Genomic DNA, 21,908 nt, shown 5'->3' with positions numbered 1-21,908 from the left:
CTGGTACATGACAAACCTAGCCTTTCGCGAAGTAGGTTCAGGGGAGGTACGTAACCATGCTACAGAGCCGTCAATAATAAGCGCTAATCCACTTTAGACCTCCGCTGACCCAGCCTCACGGGTCCTGACGGCCCCGGTGCGTAGCTAATCGAAGGCAAGAACTCTATTATCTACGTCTCGATCAAGTGGTTTTTCGTATCTTCTCAGATTATTCTTCTCCAGAGATGAGGGAAAATTGCATGATAATAACGAGCAGCAAAGGTCACAACCCAGCTTGTAAAATGTCATCCATGTCCTGCTTTCACGCCAAAAAAGGGGGCGAGGGGCAACAGGCCAAGGTGATTCGAAGATTTGGCAATATGTAAGTATCCATGCTTTGAAAGCTGGCCCAGATTCTCATCAGTTCTGACATATACAAGTGAATGCTACTGTGGCTCAATCCACCACCTGCATATCTACTACTGCTGCGTTGTGGTCTGTCGGTACACCATACCCACATGCCTCTCCGGAGATCAAATTATACCAGTGGTGAAAGAAAGGCTCGAGCGGGCCGTCGCCCTCACGGTCCTCGAACACCCCCTCTTGCAGGCAGGCATAGACGACGAGGATAGCAAGAGACCCGCCTGGGTGCGTCTCGAGAGTATTGATCTGCGCAACCATATCGAGTGGCGGGAAGCAGAAGACGAAACCAAAGACTTCGATGTCTTCGTCCATAATGTGACAGAAATGCAGCACAACACCCCGTTCCCGAACCAAGACAGCCAGCCTGGGTGGAAGGTCACTGTTCTGCAGCCAGCTGTGCAAAGGGAGTTCGTCGAGGTGCTGTTCGCGTGGAACCACGCGCATGGAGACGGGACGAGCGGGCGGGTGTTCCACGAGACGCTGCTGCGGAAGCTCAACACGCACTCCCGAGAAGAAGTTGGATTAGCGTTGAAAGAGCACATCCTCCAGCTCCGCCAAGACACACCGTTCACCCCCTCTCAGGAGATGCTCCTCAAGTTCCCCATGTCTCCCGCGTATGCCCTATCAACCGGCTGGAAAGAACTCAGGCCTGCTGTCTTCGCAAAGGACTCCGCCACACACGCTAATTGGGCACCGATCAAAAAACTCCCGTACTCGAGTCGGTTCAAGGGGATCACCGTCGATAGCGAGACGCTCCAGAAGGTGCTGGTGCTATGCCGTCAGCATCAGACGACGCTCACAGGGCTGCTGCACGCACTCTGCTTGATATCAGTGGCCAATCGGCTGCCAAAAGAGCAAGCACCGGGTTTCAAAAGCGTCACGCCATTTTGTCTGCGTCGCTTCCTTGACCCGAAGCAGTCCGAGTGCCATAGTATCGACCCAGATAACATATTCGCCAACTTGGTCTCATCGAGGCACCACGCTTTCAACATCGATCTTTTAGAGAAACTCAGGACGCAGCTTGAGGGCGCGACGACTGGAGCGCAGACAGCTGTCGACGAGCTGCAGGAGACCATGTGGGCTGCCGCGGTATCTGTGAGACAGGACTTAGTGAAGCGGATAAACGCCAATCTTAAGAATGAAGCGGTGGGCTTACTGAAGTTCGTGGGTGATTGGAACACAGAGTGGAAATCTCAGATGAAGAAGGCGCGGGAACTAACTTGGGAGGTCAGTAATATTGGGGTGATCGACGGAAAGCTAGTCCGCAGCGATGAAAATCTGGATCCAGAGGGCAGCTGGACGATTGAAAGAGCAATCTTTTCGCAGAGTGCGTTCGTGCCTGGGCCGGCGTTGGGAGTTAATCCTATATCTGTCAAGGGGGGGAGCTTGTGCATCACCTGCACTTGGCAAGGGGGTATAATCGATGCAAAGCTGGGCGAAGGCTTGATTTTCGACTTGGGGAATTGGTTGCACGATCTGGGGAAGGAAGGGCGTATCAGTTTCAGATAGTCCTCCTGATATGTTACATTTATCAATTAGTGGATGCGAAAGGTGCTAAAACACAACTATAGTATCACGTCTACTCCATATTTTCCTTGAGCGAGAATCTCTTGACTACCTCGTTGGCGTGGATAACCGCATCTCTGGCGCCCGACCAAGTCTTCCGCTTGCCAGTCTCGGAACATCGAAATGCGTGTGCAGTTTCGACACCATGTTTCGTTAAGAACGACATCTTCGGGTCTTTAAGCCACAATTTCCAAACGTTCCATCCCGTCCCAGGTTCTCCATTGCCGTGCCGGCGGCCTCGTGCAGGAACCCCTGAAATTCCCATTGCGTAACCATCGAAATGCAATCTTTTCATCCATTCTCCACCAAGAGTCTACCCACTCGTGATGCGTGACGATTTGCCTCTCCATTTGGTTCTTCGGAGGAACTCGGTGCACGCCACGCCACACCACACGTTTCTGACTGCCATGGATTTCACGTCGCTGAATGAGAACCCGTTGCTCTTTCCGTACCCCCTGAGGCCTCCCGTCAATCTCAAGTTCCAGACACCATCTCGTGTCTTCTTCGTTCCGTGTGACTTGTTTCACTGAAGCGTTGGAGAATATGTCCTTTATCACGTCGCAGTGCTTCGCGTAAGATTCTATGTGCAAACCATGGTTTAGGTTCACTTACTGTCAGGCGTGGGAAAGTCAGACATGCCACAGGTGTACTTGCTGATATTGGCCGCTGTTGCTGCGCTTTGGTGAGCTAAGAGATTCAGCGTGCAGCTCATGAAAAATCCCCCTCACATGGAAAAGCCGAGGTCATCCATTTATACTTGTGTATGCCCACAGTACACCGACTTGTTTCCGTCTCTCATAACAAGTGACCTTGAATCCATCATGGCGCAGCGTCTTCAACATAGACAGCCCAGAGGCTCCTAGCCCCGACTCGATGCCCCATTTCATTGCGCGAAACAACTGCTCTTTCAAGCATGGGAGGTGTCAGGTGCGAATAAGCTACAGTGGCTTATAGGCCTTGTATAGCCTGTGGGCTCCAGTGGCGTGCCGGGTCTTGGCCTGTGCAAGGGTTGGCCAAGTATGAATAGGCTGGTGTGACGGGCAGCGATTAACTTGTCGTAATCGAGTCGCCTACATTACACCGCTAGTGACCACCCGGTGACCAGCAACCGACTTCTCTCTAGCACTCTCGTCCTTCACTCTGTCCTTGAGTACCCGTGACAGGAGGGGGCCATTTCTATTCCAGGATTAGATAACTCACCGACGCCAATAACAGCGACCGTCGCTTGGTCCAGTACTGTCGTCCCAAGCCCACATGCGGATAAAACATTCGATGTTGTACTGTACAGTCGGTTGATGGAAGTATGACAGAAGACTTGGTGAATGTTGCGTCGAAACGGCGGTCTTTTTCGTGTGCTTCGCCAAGATTCAGAATGCTTCTGGGTACTTATGGTAACCTTGACAGAGATGCGTGCGATGAATCCCTTTCAGCAAGCGCGTAAACACAGGAGCATATTTTTGGTAGCAAGACACTTCAAATTAACTTTACAGTCAATGGCAGACAATTGACTTAAAATGAAAATCATGTTGATTCTATCCTGTATCCTGTAGTCTAGTTGCTGCTACTGCTCATTATTATGCCCCTGCCGGTGCCTGGCCTCCGCCTCTGTACCAAGCATACTGGGTTGAGCACGTTCTACAAGATTGCGTCATATACTACGCCCTTCAAGCTGAAAACCCGAAGCTGGAAGAGATATGAGTTGCAACGGCACATCCGTCTTCTTCATCACAACCCACATTCCCAGTAACACTCAGAAAGCCTTCCGTACCGTCTACCCGGATCAAACCTCGACGCTCGGCCAAAAGAGCCCTTTTGCCATTACAAGAGCCATCAAATGAAAACGACCCTAAAGACACCCTCGACCGTCTCCGCATGAGACTCCAACTGCATCTTCCCTAGAGAAAATTCAGAAGGAACAAGTTCGCAGGTTCGGGGGATTGGAGTTTGCAGTTGATATTTGTAGGAAGGAAAAGAAGATTGTGGTGTTGGGGGAGTGGAGGGAAACAGGGAAAAGGGGTAGGAAAGACGGATTTTGTTAGAGAGAAGGTGAAAAGGGAGGTTGCTATGGAAGATAGAAAGATGGATGATGCAGAGTATGTCCCCATTCTATCGGTTGCCATAGTCCACATCACATCTACTCTCTTTTTCCATGTCAAGATTCAACACCTTATCCAGTACATCCCTCGAGAACTCATCAACAAAATCCAACACGACCGTTGCAATCCCCGGTCGTTACTCAGCACGAGAAGCTTGACAACTTCGCCACGGCGATATTGCGTCGCCTTAGCGGTGGTCAAAATCTGGATAGTCACCAGGACATTTTTCATGTTCGACACGTTCGGCCCGGCGACACACTCGGTGAACACGAACAGATGCTTCGCAGGATTTGGCTTCATTTTCATCTGATTGAAGATCGAGAGCCAGTAAGCATCTGCGTCCTTGTCGCTAAGAGGAACGAGGAATGCAGTGCAGAAATTGGCGGGGTCAGAGTTGACGCATGATTGGAGGACACTACGCATTTGGATGACCGAGATCGGCTATCAGAGCTGCCGATGTGACCCGAGTAATATAGAATTTCTCAAGCTTTCGACCAACAGAGACTCTGCGACTAGATTCATTGATGCCCATAGTTATATTAATGCTTGGTGCACTTCAGTGCAGGCTTGGTTGTGTCTGCTGGATTCAAAGAATCAACCAATTTGCAGCCAATATCGTCGCGCCGGGGAGGTTGTAACTTTAAGGTAGCCAATAACAATCGGCTCACATGCTTCACGGCAGATCTCTTCTGATAGGTTGTGTTATCTCTGAATATATGAAGTCGTGTCAGCAGCTCGAAACTAGACGTAAGAAAATCATGTTTCTGAAGCTCAATGTACTGGCTAGATCATTGCATATATCAACTTCACGTACCGTATCCGAATTCTAGACGAAGGGATTTTCATTTTGCCTTGCGTTTTCATTTTCTATTTCTATCCCAGGAAACAAGATCTCACTCAAATAGTATTGATGCGTACTTTTCCACCGAACATATGGCCACGTACCGTACGTTATAGGCCAACATGACCACCACCCATCGAACCACACAAGTACTGAAGATACGTTTCGAGGATTCTTACTCCACTAATTTTTGGTTTCTTACTTTGCTGTTCTTCAACTACCAGGTTGTCCGCTATTGCGTTCTTCCAACCTCCCATCATGATCAAAGATAAGACGCTTCGCGACTGAAAACCTCGTTTAGGCTCGCGATATAATCATCACTAGCGTTATCAATTTCAACTATCGTATCTGGTGCGAGTTTGAGGGCTCGGTGTCCGCGCTCTCGGAGCCACAAACGGACGCGGACGAAGATCATTAGCCGGAGGATTTGTTCGTCCAGTATACGAACATACTCTCACCACATATGTGGCCCCCATCAGAGTTGATAGCAAGGGGTCGCTTAGGAGTGTCTCCTAGTCTTTCATATATGGCCCGTGAAACACCTCGCACCCAATTTTCCGGCTAAACGTATTGTCACATATTCCTGCTGTGAACATAATGGAGTTGAGTGAGGTAGATCAACTAGCTCACAAGTGGATATTGTAACTATTTCAAATGATCTAGAAATTAACTTTGCTTTCAAATCCAGGTCGTTCCATTTCTCTGTAAAGCGACTTTGATCGATCCCGAAATTAATTATCTCGTGCTGCTTTAATTTGGCTTTGCCTTCTTCACGAAGAAAAATTCGTGAATGTGCGTCATTAGAAGAACCAGACCGCGTGACATAGACCATGTATGAAATAGCCACACGACTTCGAAATCGATCCACTAATTCTTGGATCTCCAAGATGTGGACATAAGCGGGCATATTATGTGGCAGGCGGAGAGTTAGTGGACCAAGCCAATGCATCTCCAAACACCCAGACGAATTCGGTGCTCCTGCAACACACCAAAGAGTCCCGGATCGCCGTCTGTCTGAAGTAATTGCGAATGTCGGCTACGAAAACCGTCTGCCAATGCTATAAACCGTATTGGCCCCAGATTACATGGACAAAGGCAGAAGAACTATTCTGAGGAGGACAAACACCATATCACCAAAGGTTCCCCAGGGTCGAAACTCCAGTCCACAGACGACCCAAAATACTACTGTTGGCACCTGACCTGCAGCCAAGAAATAAATCTGACCTAAGAGGACGCCTCAGAATCTGTAAGTAGTCAATAGGACACGGTAGATAAGATTGTGAGGCTACCTAGCTACGGTATCGTGTTTATTTCTAGGATAAGCGAAATAAGCGAATACGGCCTGTACCACTAGAAGATAAGTTAGAACCAACTTTCTCCCAAGATGGGCTCCTCCTCCAGAGAGGACTCTCGAGAGGACTCGAAATATCATATCGATGCCTTCGGGCTCTTAAATTAGGTGTATAATTGAGAATGAAGCGTTACTGTCAGTTTTGTCGAGCCCTGTAAAACGGTGGTTAATGCGGTTAGGAGAAGTGAACCAATAGCAGCCACATATGCCTAAAATGGTAGGTGTGACGGGAAAGGTCAAGCGTCTTACGCCAAGTGCCGATCCATAGGCATCGAGATCTGCTTACATGCCGCGTCCAGAGCGGCGTGTTGATCATGCAATTTTCATTGGTAGCCCGCTTCCAGATCATCTCCTGCTGTATTTTCATGAATTCCCCAGTTTTCTAGAATCCACACCGTGGTATCAGTGTCATGGTCGAAACGGATAACTACAGGATGTTGGCGCCAAACTAGTAATCTGCAGACGAGGCGCTCCAAAGGGATTCTCATCGGGATTCTCATCCTGTCTATCAATGTGACATCTCGAATGAGAAGGGGCGTATTGCAATACATAATTGAGACAATGCACCATGGCTCACAAAAGTCATCGCCAATGATAAGCTGGCGACGACATTAACCCAGACCAGGACTGGTTGCACAATGGAGGGGCCAAATTTCCCCGATACTCGAAAACTTGGGGTTACGCTGCGAACGAACAAGCACAACCAAGGAATGAGATTTTCGCCTACAACCTAAAAGAATTTCCGATGGGTGATCAAGAGAAAGCGGCCAACATGATTTGCCATTCAGACTCGCACGTAATTACCCCATAACGTACAACCCCACCTTTCTGGCCACCCAATCTGCCAACTACAACAACCTTCGGCATAACAGATTATCGTCGGTATTGGCTATTATTATACAATGCCTCGGTATTCAGAAAATTAGATTCAAGGCGCTCTCAGCGATATCAATCAAGGGATATCCCAGCGCCAGGCTTCCCTCCGATGGGGCGTTCCACGCTCTACCCTCCAATTACGACTCGGCGATGGCCTCAGCCATTCTGACGCGTCAATCGCGTCGATGAAGCTATCTAGGAAAATGGTTTAACGATTGCGACGATATACCTGATTGGCAATATATTTATTCATCTAACGGTTGGATCAGTACAGATATCGCCGTTCGATGGCTTCGTGATATCTTTATACCTCGTACACAACCAGTTGATCCCGACGAGCAGCGGCTCTTGATATTAGATGGTCATATCGCTCACGACAACGTCGAGTTGATGTGGTTAGCCTATTGTAACAAGATCTCGTTACTATTTTTGCCAGCACACTGTTCTCACGGGCTCCAACCTCTCGACGTCGCCGTATTTGCTCCATTAAAGCGGTACTATCGCTCGTTAGCGACCTCTCTCGATCGAGTACTGTTCTATTCCATTTAAAAAGTCGACGTTCCTCTCGCTATACATCGAGGCATATACGAAGTCGTTCACGATCAGTAATGTACAATCAGGCTTCTCTGCAACTGGAATATACCCATTAGATCTATCGCGACCTCAGCCGACGATAGCCCCCCTATCAGAACGATCAACTACACCACCAACAGCTGGTAATTGGCTTGATCCGACAATAATAGCGACGCCAGTGACTAGCTTAGTAGCTAGGGAGAATCTGGCAGCGATTACGCCATTGCGATCGTCGCAACGGCTATTGTTTCGGAAGCTGACTCGTCGGCTAGATGTACAGAGCGTCGAGGTCGCTACTTTGACCCAACGTGTACACGCATTAGAAGCCGAGATAACTTCGTTACGCCTCAAACCACGTAAGAAGGTACGATTAGGGCCTAATGAACGATTTGGTAACATTGTACAGATTAAGGAAGCGATGGATCGAGCCCTTGAAGTAGAACGGCAACGAGACCAGGTACAACGTCGGAATCAGGTAATATTGGACCCAGCTAAGGCGTCAGAATCTATCAGATCTATACCTCAGGAAGCCCTAGAGCACAGCTTTCTGTTAGAGCTGGTTGTACCTGAATAGCTATAATAGTACGTTGAATACACTGTTTCGAATACCTTCAATTGGATTGCAATATGTGGCCAGAAAGGTGTGTGGCCAGAAAGGTGGGGTTGTACGTTAAACTATGATAAATTTCTGGCGTCGGCAAAAACTTTTGGTCTGGCCAAGAAGCCGCGGCCCGCCCTTCCATTTGCGTCACAACGATTGTGGGAATAAGAACATGCGATGGGCGGATTGAATGGCTCTTACTCACAGAAGCGGCAGAGGCGGGCAGGCACAAGACGACGTCCAGAGGCGCAGAAGGCACAAACCACGCATGTGACGACACAGGAAGAAGATTGCAGAATTAGCATCAAAGCATATGTAATTGCAATCGGATGACAATGAGCAATGCAGGTGGGCCACGATGGCCATCACCACCTGGGTAGTGGCTGCAGTCTGCGATAAGGCTTTGTGATCGGAAGCAGTTGTGGTAACATTGTGGAAGTGGCGTCGGACCCAAGGGGCTGACAAGAAGGCGCAAGCCCGACAGAGTGCTAAAACTGGGCCTTGAAACTCTACCAACAGTCACTTCCCTGGTTAGAGATAGGCCAACAGGAAGGAAGGTGGGATGTTATGCCTTCCTATCGGGTGTCGGTGGGCAGTTGGACAGGGCGATTGCCAAACCGATTTACGCACAAGACGCGCAAATCCGCACAAACCACGCAGAACCTGACCAGAATTAACCCCACCACATGTACCACATGCACATCATCCCATTGGATGTGACGTATGCCCCTTTGATCCAAGGAGGGGCATGTAGGATATATAAAGGTCCCCTCAAGCCCTTCGTTTTCGCAACTCTTTCCTTGCATCACACGATCTCATCACACGATTAAGACCACCAACAAACCAACAACAAACCAACAACAAACCAACTTTCAATCACCTTCCCACCCAACCAAACAAACTCATTCAAGATGAAGGGCGACTGCGGATGCTCTGGCGCCTCGAGCTGTAAGTTCATCATGTCGCAAAGGCCTTACCCCACTACAAGATCAATCCCCCCTCCCCCGCCCCTAGAGATTTCCTGCTCTTGGCACTGAGCAGACTCGACAAACATGCCATAATCATTTGCTAACAACGACTTTCCTTACAGGCAACTGTGGCAGTAGCTGTTCTTGCTCCTCGTGCGGTAAATAAGCCGTTGCGCTTGCTTCCCACCTACTCTTCTTCGACCAACTTGAACACAACAAATTTATTCGACATGTATCGTTCGATGTGCATTTTGCCATCACAAGGGAGAAGGAGTTTACAGGAGGGCTTATGGGATGGAGGAGAAGCACCGGAGACGGAGGCATGCTAGTCACTCCTTGAGAATACAATGAAATATATGATACCCCAACATTGAATGTTCATGGATCCTGACTGTTTTATGTTGCAATTAACTGACGGGTGCGGACACTTGCACTTTCATTTGGGAATACAATAGCTGACACAACTACGACGATAGCGCTGTCTGCTTCCCAAGGCATTTCATTCATGGGAAGTTAGATAAGGTATATGAGTATGGTGTCTGTCGACGTGGCTCTCACAGCCACTATTTGAGATCACTTCGCAAACAGAGTCGGACATTACTGGCCCTGGATGTTGTTAGTTGCAACTGTCAAGAATCTCGCGAAGCCGCAACAACATTGTTCCTCTTTCGTCTCTGTGGTGTGTAGTTTTGCCAACGCCAATTTTTGGAACTGTGATTACCTTCTAACTGGGTACACTGGACAATCCCCCTCTGTCTGTAAGATGCTACTCCCCACCATCCCCTGTTGATCATGCAACCTGAATGGCTCAAGACTTATTTATTCTTAAAGTGTTTTGGCCATTTGACTACGTATTTTTCCATCGCCTATCATTGACTCTTATGGTGTTGAAATATCACATAATTATAATGCAGCAGGAGAAATAGTAGCCAACTCAACATTAGTCTTAGATTGATTTCCTAGCAAAAAGACGTGCATTTTCTCACATTGCTGTTGTTGGAACCCGGCTAAGCCAGAGCCTTCCTGTGCTTTCTGTGTCTTCTTACTTTCACAACCCGGCTGTCAGGCACGGCAAGCCGCAAGGTAATAGTACAGAGTGAAGGGGAGAAACAGGCGTTCCCACCGTTGAATATCGTGTAGTCATTAGTGGTCATAGGTAGGTATGCGCCGATGGTTTATTTTGATCTCTAACCTTCTCTTCTTCCTCCAAGACCAATCTCCCCCCACCTTATTCGGAACTACAATGCCCGATCCCTCGGGCACCACGATATCCCACGATCTCCCGCAATACTCTATGATCCACAAGCCCCGCCTCGGCTCCACACCGTCTCCCCATCGGTGCCATGGACCCGGCGTCTCGACATCAGCATCTATAAAGTTATTCCTAATGGTTCTCATGTCGTCCGGAACGAGCGGTATCGACGTTAGTACCTCAAAATTGGTGTCTGGATGATTTTTGATACTTCTCGAATTGCCATGGAGTACAAATCTTCGATGAATTATTTTTAGTGGTGATCAGGCGATGTAGTTAACGGGTTGATCTTAACCGATATTCCATCGGTAATTGTATCGATAAACAAGAAGCATGGAAGAAGTTTAAACTAGTGTGTATTTTGCTGTTTCGTAATGTTGAAATGCCCAATGGTACGAGGACTGTAGCCCTAATCTAATAAAGCCAAGGCTGTCGTGTCGAGCTTTAGATGTAACATCTCTTTATTGACTCTATTACATCAACTCGTCCCAAGTACCCCTTGCCTGCCTACAGCGCATATTATTCCCATTAAATCAACTCAACATATGAAAAGTCGAGGCCAAAAGGTCTTTCCGCCCACCCAATACTTCGGATGGCTATAATAATCTTAATGCCATCATGGAGATGGTGCAGAGAAGACCTCATGTGGAGCGGAAGTGGCGCTTGCCAGTCGAAGGGTGGGACGCAAGGGTACGCGGCTTCGCCGTGAGTTTCGGATCTTCTGTTGGTGCATTGGCTGCGGCACCTCCCATACAGCTTGTTGGTAGGTATGCGGGAGCCTGCCGCAAGAAGACGCCCCGAAAGCTTGTGGCTGCACTCTGAGTATTAGAGGGCTGTGCGTCAGTAGGGACAGGTGGCTTTGAACTTATCGTTGAACATGTTTCTCCATGCTCCAATGTAATCAGGATGGAATGCATGCTTTCAGGGCAGGTAGACAAGTTCCAAAGGGGTGGATACGTCGAGTCTGCAGATGGGGCAGGATGTCTCTTCTGGAATCAACTTTTGCTTGACTTCGGTTTTTGTATGATATTTACGTGGTGGATTCAAGGGGCGTCTCACGGTGATGTATCGGCCTGAGTGGGTGGTAAAGGGAAATGAGTCCATGATCGCTTCTTGTGTTGAGTGCTTATTGAATGGAGGGCATAGTCTCAGTAAACGGGGTCCACATCTTTGACGGTGCCATGGTTGCTGATAAGTGCAACTGGCTGATCTAGTTGGGTCCTGCGGGACCTCACAGATTGTTTCAAAGCACATCCAATGGATTTGTGGATAGTGGTAAAGAAGCGTGACCACGAAGCCTTCATCTCATTACTATTCTAGCTACTATAGGGTCGACATGCGCAAATGACATTGAGTGAAACGAGCCACTCTCTCCGAGATAAGGCTGTAATAGATTAGTATATATGTAAACATGGAAAAACAAAATGAGTATCAAGCGAGTCAACCGCAGGTAGTATCCTAATCACCGAAGACTTGACTATGTCATAACTCCAGCATAAACCACCATGCATCCAACAGAAAGTAGATCAGTATCAATATATATCCTAAATCATATACGTGGACGCTCTCCAAAAGTTATTTCAGTAGTGGCAGAAAATGTATCAAGAATTAAGCTGTTCCTTCAAGAGACTAATGTTTGTGCTATCTACCAACTGACACAGAGTTCAAGACGATGACATCATGGACTAAGACAGCCAAACAGTCCCCAAAATTTATTCTCTCTTGATATAGAATACTTTTCAATAATGAGTGAGAATAGAAAGCTGTTCGTCATATTAAAATGTCCAAATCCCCCAAACCCTCCACGCCAGTCATCCAAACAATATCCCATGCTCACCGGATGATCTACCGCATCGGACGCGGCCAACAAGGCGTCCTCACCTTCGAACCCTATAAATCCTCCCGCCTGCCCCTCTGACGGTTCCGCACTGTTCCCATAGCACAAAAGAGCGCCGTGGACCTTTAGCAACGTTTCCTGGAATTCGATGAACAGGGTGATTTCGTAGGCATGGACATGGCGCGGAAGTTTATCCAGATGGGCATGACGCGGGCGAAGCGGTATGGAAATCATGCGGGCGGGCGAAAGTATAAGAAGGAGATTAGGGAGGAGTTACCGAAGAGTGAGGAACATGAAGGGAAGCAGGAGAAGGAAGAGGTGAGTAAGCTGTTTAGGGAGGTTTGGGAGAGATGTAGGGCGTATGAGGGGTATAAGAGGAGGAGAGCGGAGTTTTTGAGGGAACTGAGGGAATGGGAAGAGATCAAGAAGGAAGAGGAAGTCAAGGTAGAGACTTAATGATACTCAGAACAAATACTGCTGTAAAGGAACGGTAAGGTTAGCGAATATCAACTGGAACGTTGTCATCAACTGCAGTTCAAGCAAAACACAAACACGCTATCCATCTTCGAAAGCCATGGGACTGTAGTCGAACCTAGATCACTACGCTTCCTGGGCTCATAAATTGTCAAATTACTTCCTGTCCACTACATATCTCATGGCCTAGGGTAAATCCTCCACCGCATCGGCACAACCCCACACTCCATATCGCCCCTCGCCCCAACCTTCCCATCGCGCTGAAAATCCCCAATTGCATTATTGACCAAATTAATCAAATCCGTATCCCCTACGTCCACCCTTCCTGCCTGTCCATCCCGCCGCGCAACCCCAAAGACACAATTCCCTGCAACTGCGAGGGTGTTGAAGTTATTCTCCCCTCCGGAGTAATCCCCCGTCTCGAAATACCCGTGGACCTTCTCGAAGGCGGCGTTGATGGCTCTGCAGTCGCTCACGAGCGCGGAGTCGGTGGCCGTTTCGTCGACGAATGAGCTAGGCCCGCAGAGGTTGGAGGATTCGGACTCGACGTGATACATTTGATAGAAGCGTTTCCTTCTGGTGAGTTTGGGGACGTGATAGGAGTCACGTATGTAAACGGAGATGGTGCTTCCGTTGGGGTGATGGACGTGATGATTGTTGAAGGTGCCCTTGATGCCAGGAAGGACACTGGCAAAGGCTAGGGAGGTGGCGAAAGGCCACAGTAGGATTAGAGCTGCGATTGGCATCATGTTAAATTTGGATGTCGGGGATGACTGGCTAGTCCTACGTCAAAGGCTACGGTATACCCAGAACTGCGGACATGGACTGGGGGGATTACTAGAATAAATGTGTTTGCTGCCTCGCTTGTGTGTGATGTAATTGGTGCCACAGCCAGATGGATGGCAGACCAAATATCCGGAACGAGACTTGGTGTTGTGTTACCGTTTAGCTTAGAAGGTGAATAGAGCAAACATCTGGTAAATGGGCAGCCCGATTACTGTATAGGGATATCATCAATTTTCCATCGTCTTTGGAACAGAAAATGGACAGAGGAAACATGTTATTTAATGACTTGCTGTACAGCTGCAGTCCATGTCTGCTAAAATGGATGCGACGACTAATACACCACGTCCTTCCTGCTGATAGCAATCTTGGTAAACTCGTCCAGGTCCTCCTTAGGCAACCCCAATACATCGTTGTCCAATACCCTGTCCTTCTCGTAGCAACCAGATCCATCAGGGTAGAATATGGGGGTGTACATGGACCGGATGAATCCTGGAATGCTACCAGCCTTTAACTCCTCTTGAGCCTCCTCGTACCGCTTAGCAGAATCCTCGTACGAGATCTTCCAGTCCTCCTCCTTAGTGGCCGTGACGCGTAGCACCGACTCGAACATATCCTTCTGGCTGATGCAGAAAGACGAGATGTACACGGCCTTGTTCTTGTAGCTCGACAAAGTCACGCGCTTATCACCATCTCCATTAGGATACGCGGGGAGACTCAACAACGCCGCCACCGCCCTCCCCGTCTGTGGCCAAGTGGTCGTGTTGATAGGCATCTTCCCATCATCAAAGAACGTCACCGACCGCTCGTTGAAATCAAACCCGTAGCGGTGCTTGCCCCCACCGAGACTGAACTCGTACCAGAAGTTCTCCACAATCGAAATCCAGGCGCTTTTTCCCAGTTCCTCGATGTGTCGGTGCAAGGCGAAGAGACTGCGTTTTAGCGGGATTCTCTCAATCAGCGCCTGGTTTTGGATGTCGCAGCCCCAGTCGTTGGGAATGACGAAGGGAACGTTGGCGTCCGCGGCGGCATTGGCAAGTTTCAGAGACTGGTCTTGCGGTGCGCGGACATTCATGGTGATGATGAGGACTTCCTGGCCCTCCAGGGCCGACACGAGAGAGGTATGGTCGTCGTAGTTGACTTTGGCGGCTTTGACGCCAGAGGGGATCTCGGCCTTGCTGTCTTCGCGGGTGATGGCAGTTACTTCGTGTTTACCGCCGTTGAGAAGTTCCTGGATGATATGGGATCCGACTGTGCCGGTTGCCTAGTAGCTGTTAGTCAAGAGGGAGTTGGTGGTGGATACTTAGGGGAGGACTTACGCCTACGATCGCAACTTTCTTGATATGTGCCATGTTGATTCAAATCTGGGGGAACAGTATGTGTGTTTGAGTTTCGAGTGCCGATCTTCTGGTTATTGAATTTTGGTGCTGGAAGGAAAGTTGTTGATCAATTTGCAAACGACAACTTGGCATTGAAATCCCCAGGGCTTTTATATCTATCCGCAGGTACGGTTTTGACGTTCATATCCCCTTGATATATTGAGATGACGCCGCTATTGGCCCGAAGCCGAACACCGAGCAGCCCACTAACTCAGATATAAGTACTGTAACATTGGTAAGAACTCCAACGCGGTCGGTGTAAGAATTTATCCGCAGGTCTGGTATTGATATTCATATCTCCTCGTATATTGAGATGATGCCGCCTCTACGGGATCAATGGCTCTTGTACTGAGGCCGAACACCGAGGAGCCTACCAAGTCAGATGGATCTTGCTTTAAGGTGAACCTCTGTACGAATTAGCCGATCCTTGCTTTGAGTGCTGTGCCAATGGTAAGAATTCTAATGCGGTCGGTATTAGGATGTATCCGCAGGTCCGGTCTTAACATTCGTATCTCCTTGTATATTGAGATAACGCCGACTCTACGTGATCCATGGCTGTTGTATCGAGTGTCATGGTTACTGAGCATTATACGTCACGGTAGAAGCGAGATCGGTGTCAAGTGGAGTTACATTCGCCTTAAGTGGGCAAGCGCTTGGCCAAGATGTAGGCGGTTTCCTCTATTGGCATACTTATATCCGGCTCTTGTGAAAGGTCCGCAGACCTGCTTATCCCCGAGCAGGCCGGGTACTTACTAATCTCCTAGACCCCAAACTAGATTAGAGCTTACTACTTGTGTGCGAATACAGCCTGTGGTCACTTGATTGACACGAGACGATATCCAAGAATAGACCACAGGGTCTCGAGAAGCGAAGGTACACAATTTCTGGCCAAACAGCTTACTTCAATGCCAGGCATGCGTAGGTAATGTATATCGACAGGCTTGCGACTCATGCCATATCAAGAAGATCAGTACGACGCAAATAAACCTTCATGCTCACATTGTGTCGTTTGCAAGTTCCAATGTGCATACACCCCATACATTTTACTACGACGACGGGCGATTAAGCATGCCCAGATACACAGTCCTCATTCAATGTGCAGAGTCGTCTTTGTGAAATTGAGTCCAAGCTGCAGACACTTTCTTCGTATGCTCCAAAACCTTCCTCTGTTGCAAATTTATCAGCGGGAGACGGTCTCACTCTGCCGCCCGTGGTGGGGCTGATACCAGTCATGGAGGACTATTGCGCAAATTTCAATAGCGTCAAACCCTTTATCGAGCGGAACAGATTTATGCGGATGCTTCATTCCTAGTATAATAAGCGTGATGGGGCGGTCTGGGTCAAAACCAGCTTGGCCCTCTCGGGGCGCCATCATGCGATATCTCGCTTTGGGATTATACTATGGATCATTCCACACGAAGTTTTATGACATCTTGCGCCGTTCTTTTCACTTGAGCACGTGGACCACTTGGTTCCTCTTATACGGGATACGCATTTGTCCTCGTCCGGTTTCACATATTCTTCCATAATCACAAGTTTTCTCCAGGAGCATGAAGAGATTCATCATTGCACCGAGCTCCGGATATCTGGAGGTTTGGGTTCTTGGATTGAGCCTCCATACGGCGAATACGAACGAGGATGCAAGTCCTCCAGTTATCCCCACTACGTCTTGCTGAGTCTGTCTATCAAACTGATGTTCGGACGTGTGGAAAAGACCAAATATCGCAGCAGTCAATTCGAGACTCCCGTCAGGACGGCCATGAATGCGTAATCGAAACCGATCAGTATGCGCATAACGATCATCACATCAAATTCTGATGGGGGCATTTCACACGCAACAGCAGTGCACAGTGTTTTCGCCAAGCATGGGCTCCTTTGGTATTATATATTGATCCAGTACTGAATTATTTGAAATGGAATCTAGCGTTGTGATTTCAAGGGATGGTCCGCATCGTGGCTGTGTTGATTCTATCGTGCCCTCCCGAACATTCATGCTCAACTGCATGAAACATCAGCATCGCCACATATTGGTAGTCCAACTGTGGAAGGCGCACTGAAGGCACACAGCATCATCACAGGGTTTCAATCCACACGCGCATAAGTACTAAGTTCTCGCTGCCGATGCAGGCGGGTTGCAATGCCTACATTCTCGCCATCACTCACCTAAATTCAGTCTGTCTTCCATCAGATCCCTTGTAATCCCAAAACCACAAGTTTCTTACCACACGGATTAGAGCTCGGCATTTCAGAAAGCCTTCGCATCAGCATTTTGCTCATAAAAGTTTCGAAATTTTCAGCCGGCCCCTTCATGATTCATCAATTATTGGAGTCGTTTTCCTGCTGCTCTAGCAGATCAACGAAGCAATTTGAAAAGGTCACAGAGCAAGCCAGCCCGACCATATCTCCGCGACAAAGCGTGGCACAAAGGTCAGAACGCCTTTCGCAGCACCGCAGCATTGATAATACCTGGGAAAAGAATTCAACCACAGCACCGTCCACCGGACGAAGGAAGTCATCAAATGTCGCGAATCAATCATCCCAACATCGGTCCTCAGCCGAACAGGCGTACACACCATCGCAGTACCTCTATTTTGGCGAAGATGGGCCCGACTTCTCAAGACGTACGACCCTCAGCACTCAGAGCCAACAGCCGCAGCGGCACCAGCAACGTAGTCGGCAGCAGTCGAATGGAGGCCTAATAACCGGCGACACGGGGTCAGGGAGAGACAATAGCGGGTACTTGGTCACTAGGTTGAACAACAACTCGCAAATGGGCTATTCAAATCTGACGTATGGCGGGTCCTTGCAGTACGACTACGCTGGTGGTCAGACTTATGGGGCCCTGAATGTCGCTGGACTATTTTGATGAATGTGCTCTCATTCGGGGGCCTGGCGTGGACTCACAGGAAATCCTTGGAAAGGCTTCAACCCCTTGTTAGGAACATTATGCTCCGAGGAGATTGGCTGGAGTATGATTGCTGGTGGGAGGTTTCAGGTACACAGCTTGGACATGCATTAGAGATACCACAGCATCCATCCCGTGATGCTCTGGAATCCGGAATTGCTAAGGTCGGAGTGAGGGAGGCTCTCGAGCTAGATTGGCTAACCTCAGTAAATCAAAGGTAGAGAAAGGCATCACTAACATTACGCAGAAGCGTTTGGCCTTGTATGCACAATAAACCCCATAATTTCCACGCAAATTGTAGATTAACCTACAAAACTACATATCCCTAGACGTTGTGTATGACTGACCGTTGCATAGCAAAAAGAAAAGAATCACTTACACGCGTCAGCCACGACCAAAGCCACTACCACGACTAAATGTCAAATCACCCCGATCGTGGCCGCCATCCCTAACGCGTATCTTATTCGAGTGCAGCCCCTTAAACCGTCTCTCGAGCTTTCCCTCTCGCAACGCAACAGGACTAGTGGTGCTGTTAGACCCAGAATAGTACACCGCAACGTATTCTGCCTGATAAACCCCACCCGAGGTAGTATCCTCCAATGGTGTAGCATCAGCCCCAAATTCCTTGTTGGGGAAAGATCCACCGATAGCCAAATTCATGAGCAGGAAATGCGGCTCGTGAACAGTCTGGTTCCAGGCCTCCGCCTCGACGTCGGAGGCGGCAAGCTCGAAGAACTGGACGTCGTCGACGTACCAGCGCAGGAATTCGGCAGAGGTCTGAGTACGGTCGACCTCAAATGTATAGGTGTGGAAATTGCCCTGGCAGATTGACCCGGGACAGCCTTTTTGCTTGCCGCTGATTCCTGTCGTCTCGTTGCAGGGGCCACCGGGGTTGGAGCCGCAGTGCAGGGTGCCGAAGACCTCGTCGATGCCGTTGACGTTTTCCATGATGTCGAACTCGCCAATACTTGGCCAGTTTCTGGTGACAGAGTCTTAGTGGAAATGAAAGTTGTTTTTTTGTAGAATTTGGACGCCTTACAGATAGTTGCCCCTGAAGGGAGCCCCCAAAGTCCAGAACGCCGGCCAATAACCGATGGGCTGTTCAACCTGAGGTAGGTTCAGGCTGGCCTGGATGCGCATCTTGCTTCCAGGCTGGGCCAGGAAGTCGGTGCGCTGCGTCTCGATACGGGCCGAGGTCCAACCCCCGGCCTCGTCCTTGATGGCCGTGATTTTAAGGACACCATTGCCGTCCTGCTGGATGTTCTCCGGGTTGCTGGTGAAGGTTTGGATCTCACCAGTCCCCCAGTTCGAAGCACCACCAGGGTAACTGGTGCCAGTGTCGACGAGCCAGTTGGCGCTGTCTGGCAGACTTCCGGCGGCGCCGGTGAAGTCATCACTCCATGTAATAGTGAACCCCTCGATGGAGGGAACTGCTGCTCGAATGGCGGACGAAAAAAGCGCCAGAAGGGAAATAACCTTGGGCAGGCCCATTTTCTCTGGTTTCCATGTTAGCAAGTTGCTCCATTTTCAATGCGATTGCCCATGCAGGATAACACCGACTTAATGTACTGACTTGCAAAAGAAGAAAGAATGAAGAAGAGAACGTATATTTCGAAAGAAAGGATTAGTCAGTCTAGAACTGAACCTATGGTGACTCAATAAAGATCATGATATCGAAGGCAATAGACGCCATAGTTTATATACTTGATTGAGTCCTGATCAAGGTGCCCATTATAGAAGTTGTGAGGTCATCATCGCTGCTCTCAGGTACATTGTTTCCCTTGGTGCCGCTCCTCCTCGATGCTTTGGTCGGAGGCGACCCCAGTGGAATGTCATCGTATAGATGGACCAAAGAGGACATCAAGTGGGATCCTAGTTCACGAGTCAGCGGCCCGGTTTTCACGACTTAACCTAAGTTAGTGAAACAACATGACATGGGAATCTGATCTTGGAATGCCACATTCCTGGTAATAATATTTTATGCTATTTCATTTTGCACCAGAACTCTAAAAATAATGTCGACTGCAAGTAATAGCTGCTGGTTGTAAATCCCATGCTGTATGCCAAATGCTCTTCGCAGACTTGGTACTAAACTAGTACCTGGGTAACAAACTCATTTCCGAGTGACTCCTCTAAGCCTTGGAAAGCGATGGATATCTCTGTTTGTATGCTATTGTGTGCAATAGTGTCCCAGCGGTACATCATACGTTCTCAATGCATCTACCCTTAAAGTTGATATAACTGTAAATTCTACCAAGTCAACCTTATTTCTTTTAAAAGGTCTATAAATCTGCTTCCCACCACAATTACAGGGGTTCTTGGAGTAGTCACAAAATCCCAACCAAAATGTAACCAGAAGTTATTTTGGCACCTCGAAACGTCCATGCTAAGTGATCATATCAACGGCTTTATTGAAACCACTAGAACTATTCAATCCAAAATTGGATCCAATAAACACTCAAATCAATAAACACCAGACGAGGCTAGACGGTCATCGAACCATGCCCGTCAAACTGGAGATCATCATGCAACGGGTAGCCCTTCCAAAGTCTGCAAGCGACCACCGGCTTAGATGCCAAGAACTGTCAGAGTACATGGGAGGGCCCTGGAGTTCCTCAAAATACACCGACTTTGTTTCTCATAAAGAAGTTGTTCCTGGAGTGGACCTGGTCCACTTGCCGTCGTGCGGGTCTCACCCGATCTGGTAACCTACTATGCTGGGTTTGGTAATGCTCCAAGTGCCAATAAGGTTATGACGTTCGTCTTATCAACTAGGAATTCTATAGTCAACGCATGGTTATAGCCTTGGCGATCTAGTTCACAAGTAAAGCCGCCTTGGAACTCGCTTGTTTGGGACGTTGTTGCTTACCATTGCTAATAAATGGGGACCTATATTGGCCCCTGTACAGAGTTATAACCCATAAATCCTTGCCACGGAAGGGTTATCTACGGGCAGTTGGCCCTGCCGGTTTCTCCGTGATCTCCCAGTACCCGTTGGCATATCTGCGCTTTGATGAAGTGTGGCCAAGAAAGAACCCAGTTCGAAGATCTCGCCTGTGCTTCGAAGACCTTTTGTCCGGCATAGCACAATTTAGCAAGGGTGTATCAATCCAGTGAGTCCTGTCAGACTTCCGTTACCGTTAGGTCTTTTCGGGTATGCAGTAAAATAGAGACAGCATTACCCCCAGATGTGTGTTTCTCAGCTAGATGTTTGATACATTATTACAGCTCACAGACGTGGTTGTAGTCCATTTCCGCAAGAGCCATGTGAAATTTCTGCGCTACTAGTGCATAAATCACCATGTCTCCCTTTGTGTCTATCCTTTTATAGCTTGCTAAGTTCGTATCGCCAAGCCCTTGGAGATGAAACGTTGATCCTAAATGGCGGCTAACCTCCGCATAACACGAAGAGCTCATGCCTGTATATCTGGCAAGTTGCGGCATTTAAATTGATCTTCCTTGTTCGTCAGCTCTGAAACATTTTCCAGAAGCCCTTACCTGTGACGAAAAGTCCTAGGATGTTGAGTTGTCTCTGTCCCACGATACACATCCATGACACGTTTTGACTGTCATCCGGGTCGTATCGCGCTGGTCGCTACAAGGGGAATTCCTTGTGTGTTCGTAGCCCTGATGAATCATCCCATCACATACCCGCAGCGCTCAGAACTTCTCAATGCAGCTGCATCTGCATAAAATCATGAATAAGACTGCATGACTCTCATCATGACAGATGCCAGTTGCCAAGTTAATTCCCACAAGGTGTTTCTGGAGTTGTCTGGTTCAAAGCCCATGATATTCACATTCGTATTAACCTCGTAGTCGCGATGCCGTACCACGATGCTCCCCGGCCTGGCCAAAGAACAAGATCAGCTTTCATCTGCACATGGTCAATTGCTTATTGGACTGGTAGATTATATGTTGTGGCTGAGATAGAAAATATGGGTCGGCTTCTGCTAATGGATAGAGAAGTGAAGGATATGGCCTCGTCGTCATGGTGCATTACC

The 21,908-nt window shown here is 48.5% G+C and overlaps 5 protein-coding genes across 5 annotated transcripts; 2 read left to right on the top strand and 3 right to left on the bottom strand.

Annotated features, from left to right (window-relative positions):
- Positions 1-281: 281 nt before the first annotated feature.
- Positions 282-1,911, top strand: BCR38DRAFT_487454 (alcohol acetyltransferase; the record flags this gene model as incomplete). The annotated part of the gene is made up of 2 exons (XM_040864158.1): positions 282-361; positions 420-1,911. 2 exons carry the CDS (start codon positions 282-284, stop codon positions 1,909-1,911), a joined length of 1,572 nt encoding a protein of 523 aa, XP_040713790.1.
- A 10,395-nt stretch (positions 1,912-12,306) lies between these two features.
- Positions 12,307-12,819, top strand: BCR38DRAFT_459515 (uncharacterized protein; the record flags this gene model as incomplete). The annotated part of the gene is made up of 2 exons (XM_040862297.1): positions 12,307-12,399; positions 12,493-12,819. The coding sequence occupies 2 exons, from the start codon at positions 12,307-12,309 to the stop codon at positions 12,817-12,819; spliced, it is 420 nt and encodes a 139-aa protein (XP_040713789.1).
- Positions 12,820-13,016: 197 nt separating this feature from the next.
- BCR38DRAFT_487452 (putative necrosis-inducing factor-domain-containing protein) lies at positions 13,017-13,583 on the bottom strand (the record flags this gene model as incomplete). Its single annotated transcript, XM_040864157.1, has 1 exon — positions 13,017-13,583. One exon carries the CDS (start codon positions 13,581-13,583, stop codon positions 13,017-13,019), a length of 567 nt encoding a protein of 188 aa, XP_040713788.1.
- A 371-nt stretch (positions 13,584-13,954) lies between these two features.
- Positions 13,955-14,972, bottom strand: BCR38DRAFT_459504 (CipA protein; the record flags this gene model as incomplete). Its single annotated transcript, XM_040862295.1, has 2 exons — positions 13,955-14,884; positions 14,940-14,972. 2 exons carry the CDS (start codon positions 14,970-14,972, stop codon positions 13,955-13,957), a joined length of 963 nt encoding a protein of 320 aa, XP_040713787.1.
- A 3,410-nt stretch (positions 14,973-18,382) lies between these two features.
- On the bottom strand, positions 18,383-19,395 carry BCR38DRAFT_459503 (family 16 glycosyl hydrolase; the record flags this gene model as incomplete). The annotated part of the gene is made up of 3 exons (XM_040862294.1): positions 18,383-18,424; positions 18,457-18,883; positions 18,944-19,395. The coding sequence occupies 3 exons, from the start codon at positions 19,393-19,395 to the stop codon at positions 18,383-18,385; spliced, it is 921 nt and encodes a 306-aa protein (XP_040713786.1).
- Positions 19,396-21,908: the final 2,513 nt, after the last annotated feature.

This window comes from Pseudomassariella vexata, assembly GCF_002105095.1.
Source record: "Pseudomassariella vexata strain CBS 129021 chromosome Unknown BCR38scaffold_10, whole genome shotgun sequence".
Lineage (NCBI taxonomy): Eukaryota > Fungi > Ascomycota > Sordariomycetes > Amphisphaeriales > Pseudomassariaceae > Pseudomassariella > Pseudomassariella vexata.
The sequence above is the reverse complement of the archived record's forward strand: the minus strand, read 5'-3'. Positions and strand labels throughout refer to the sequence as shown.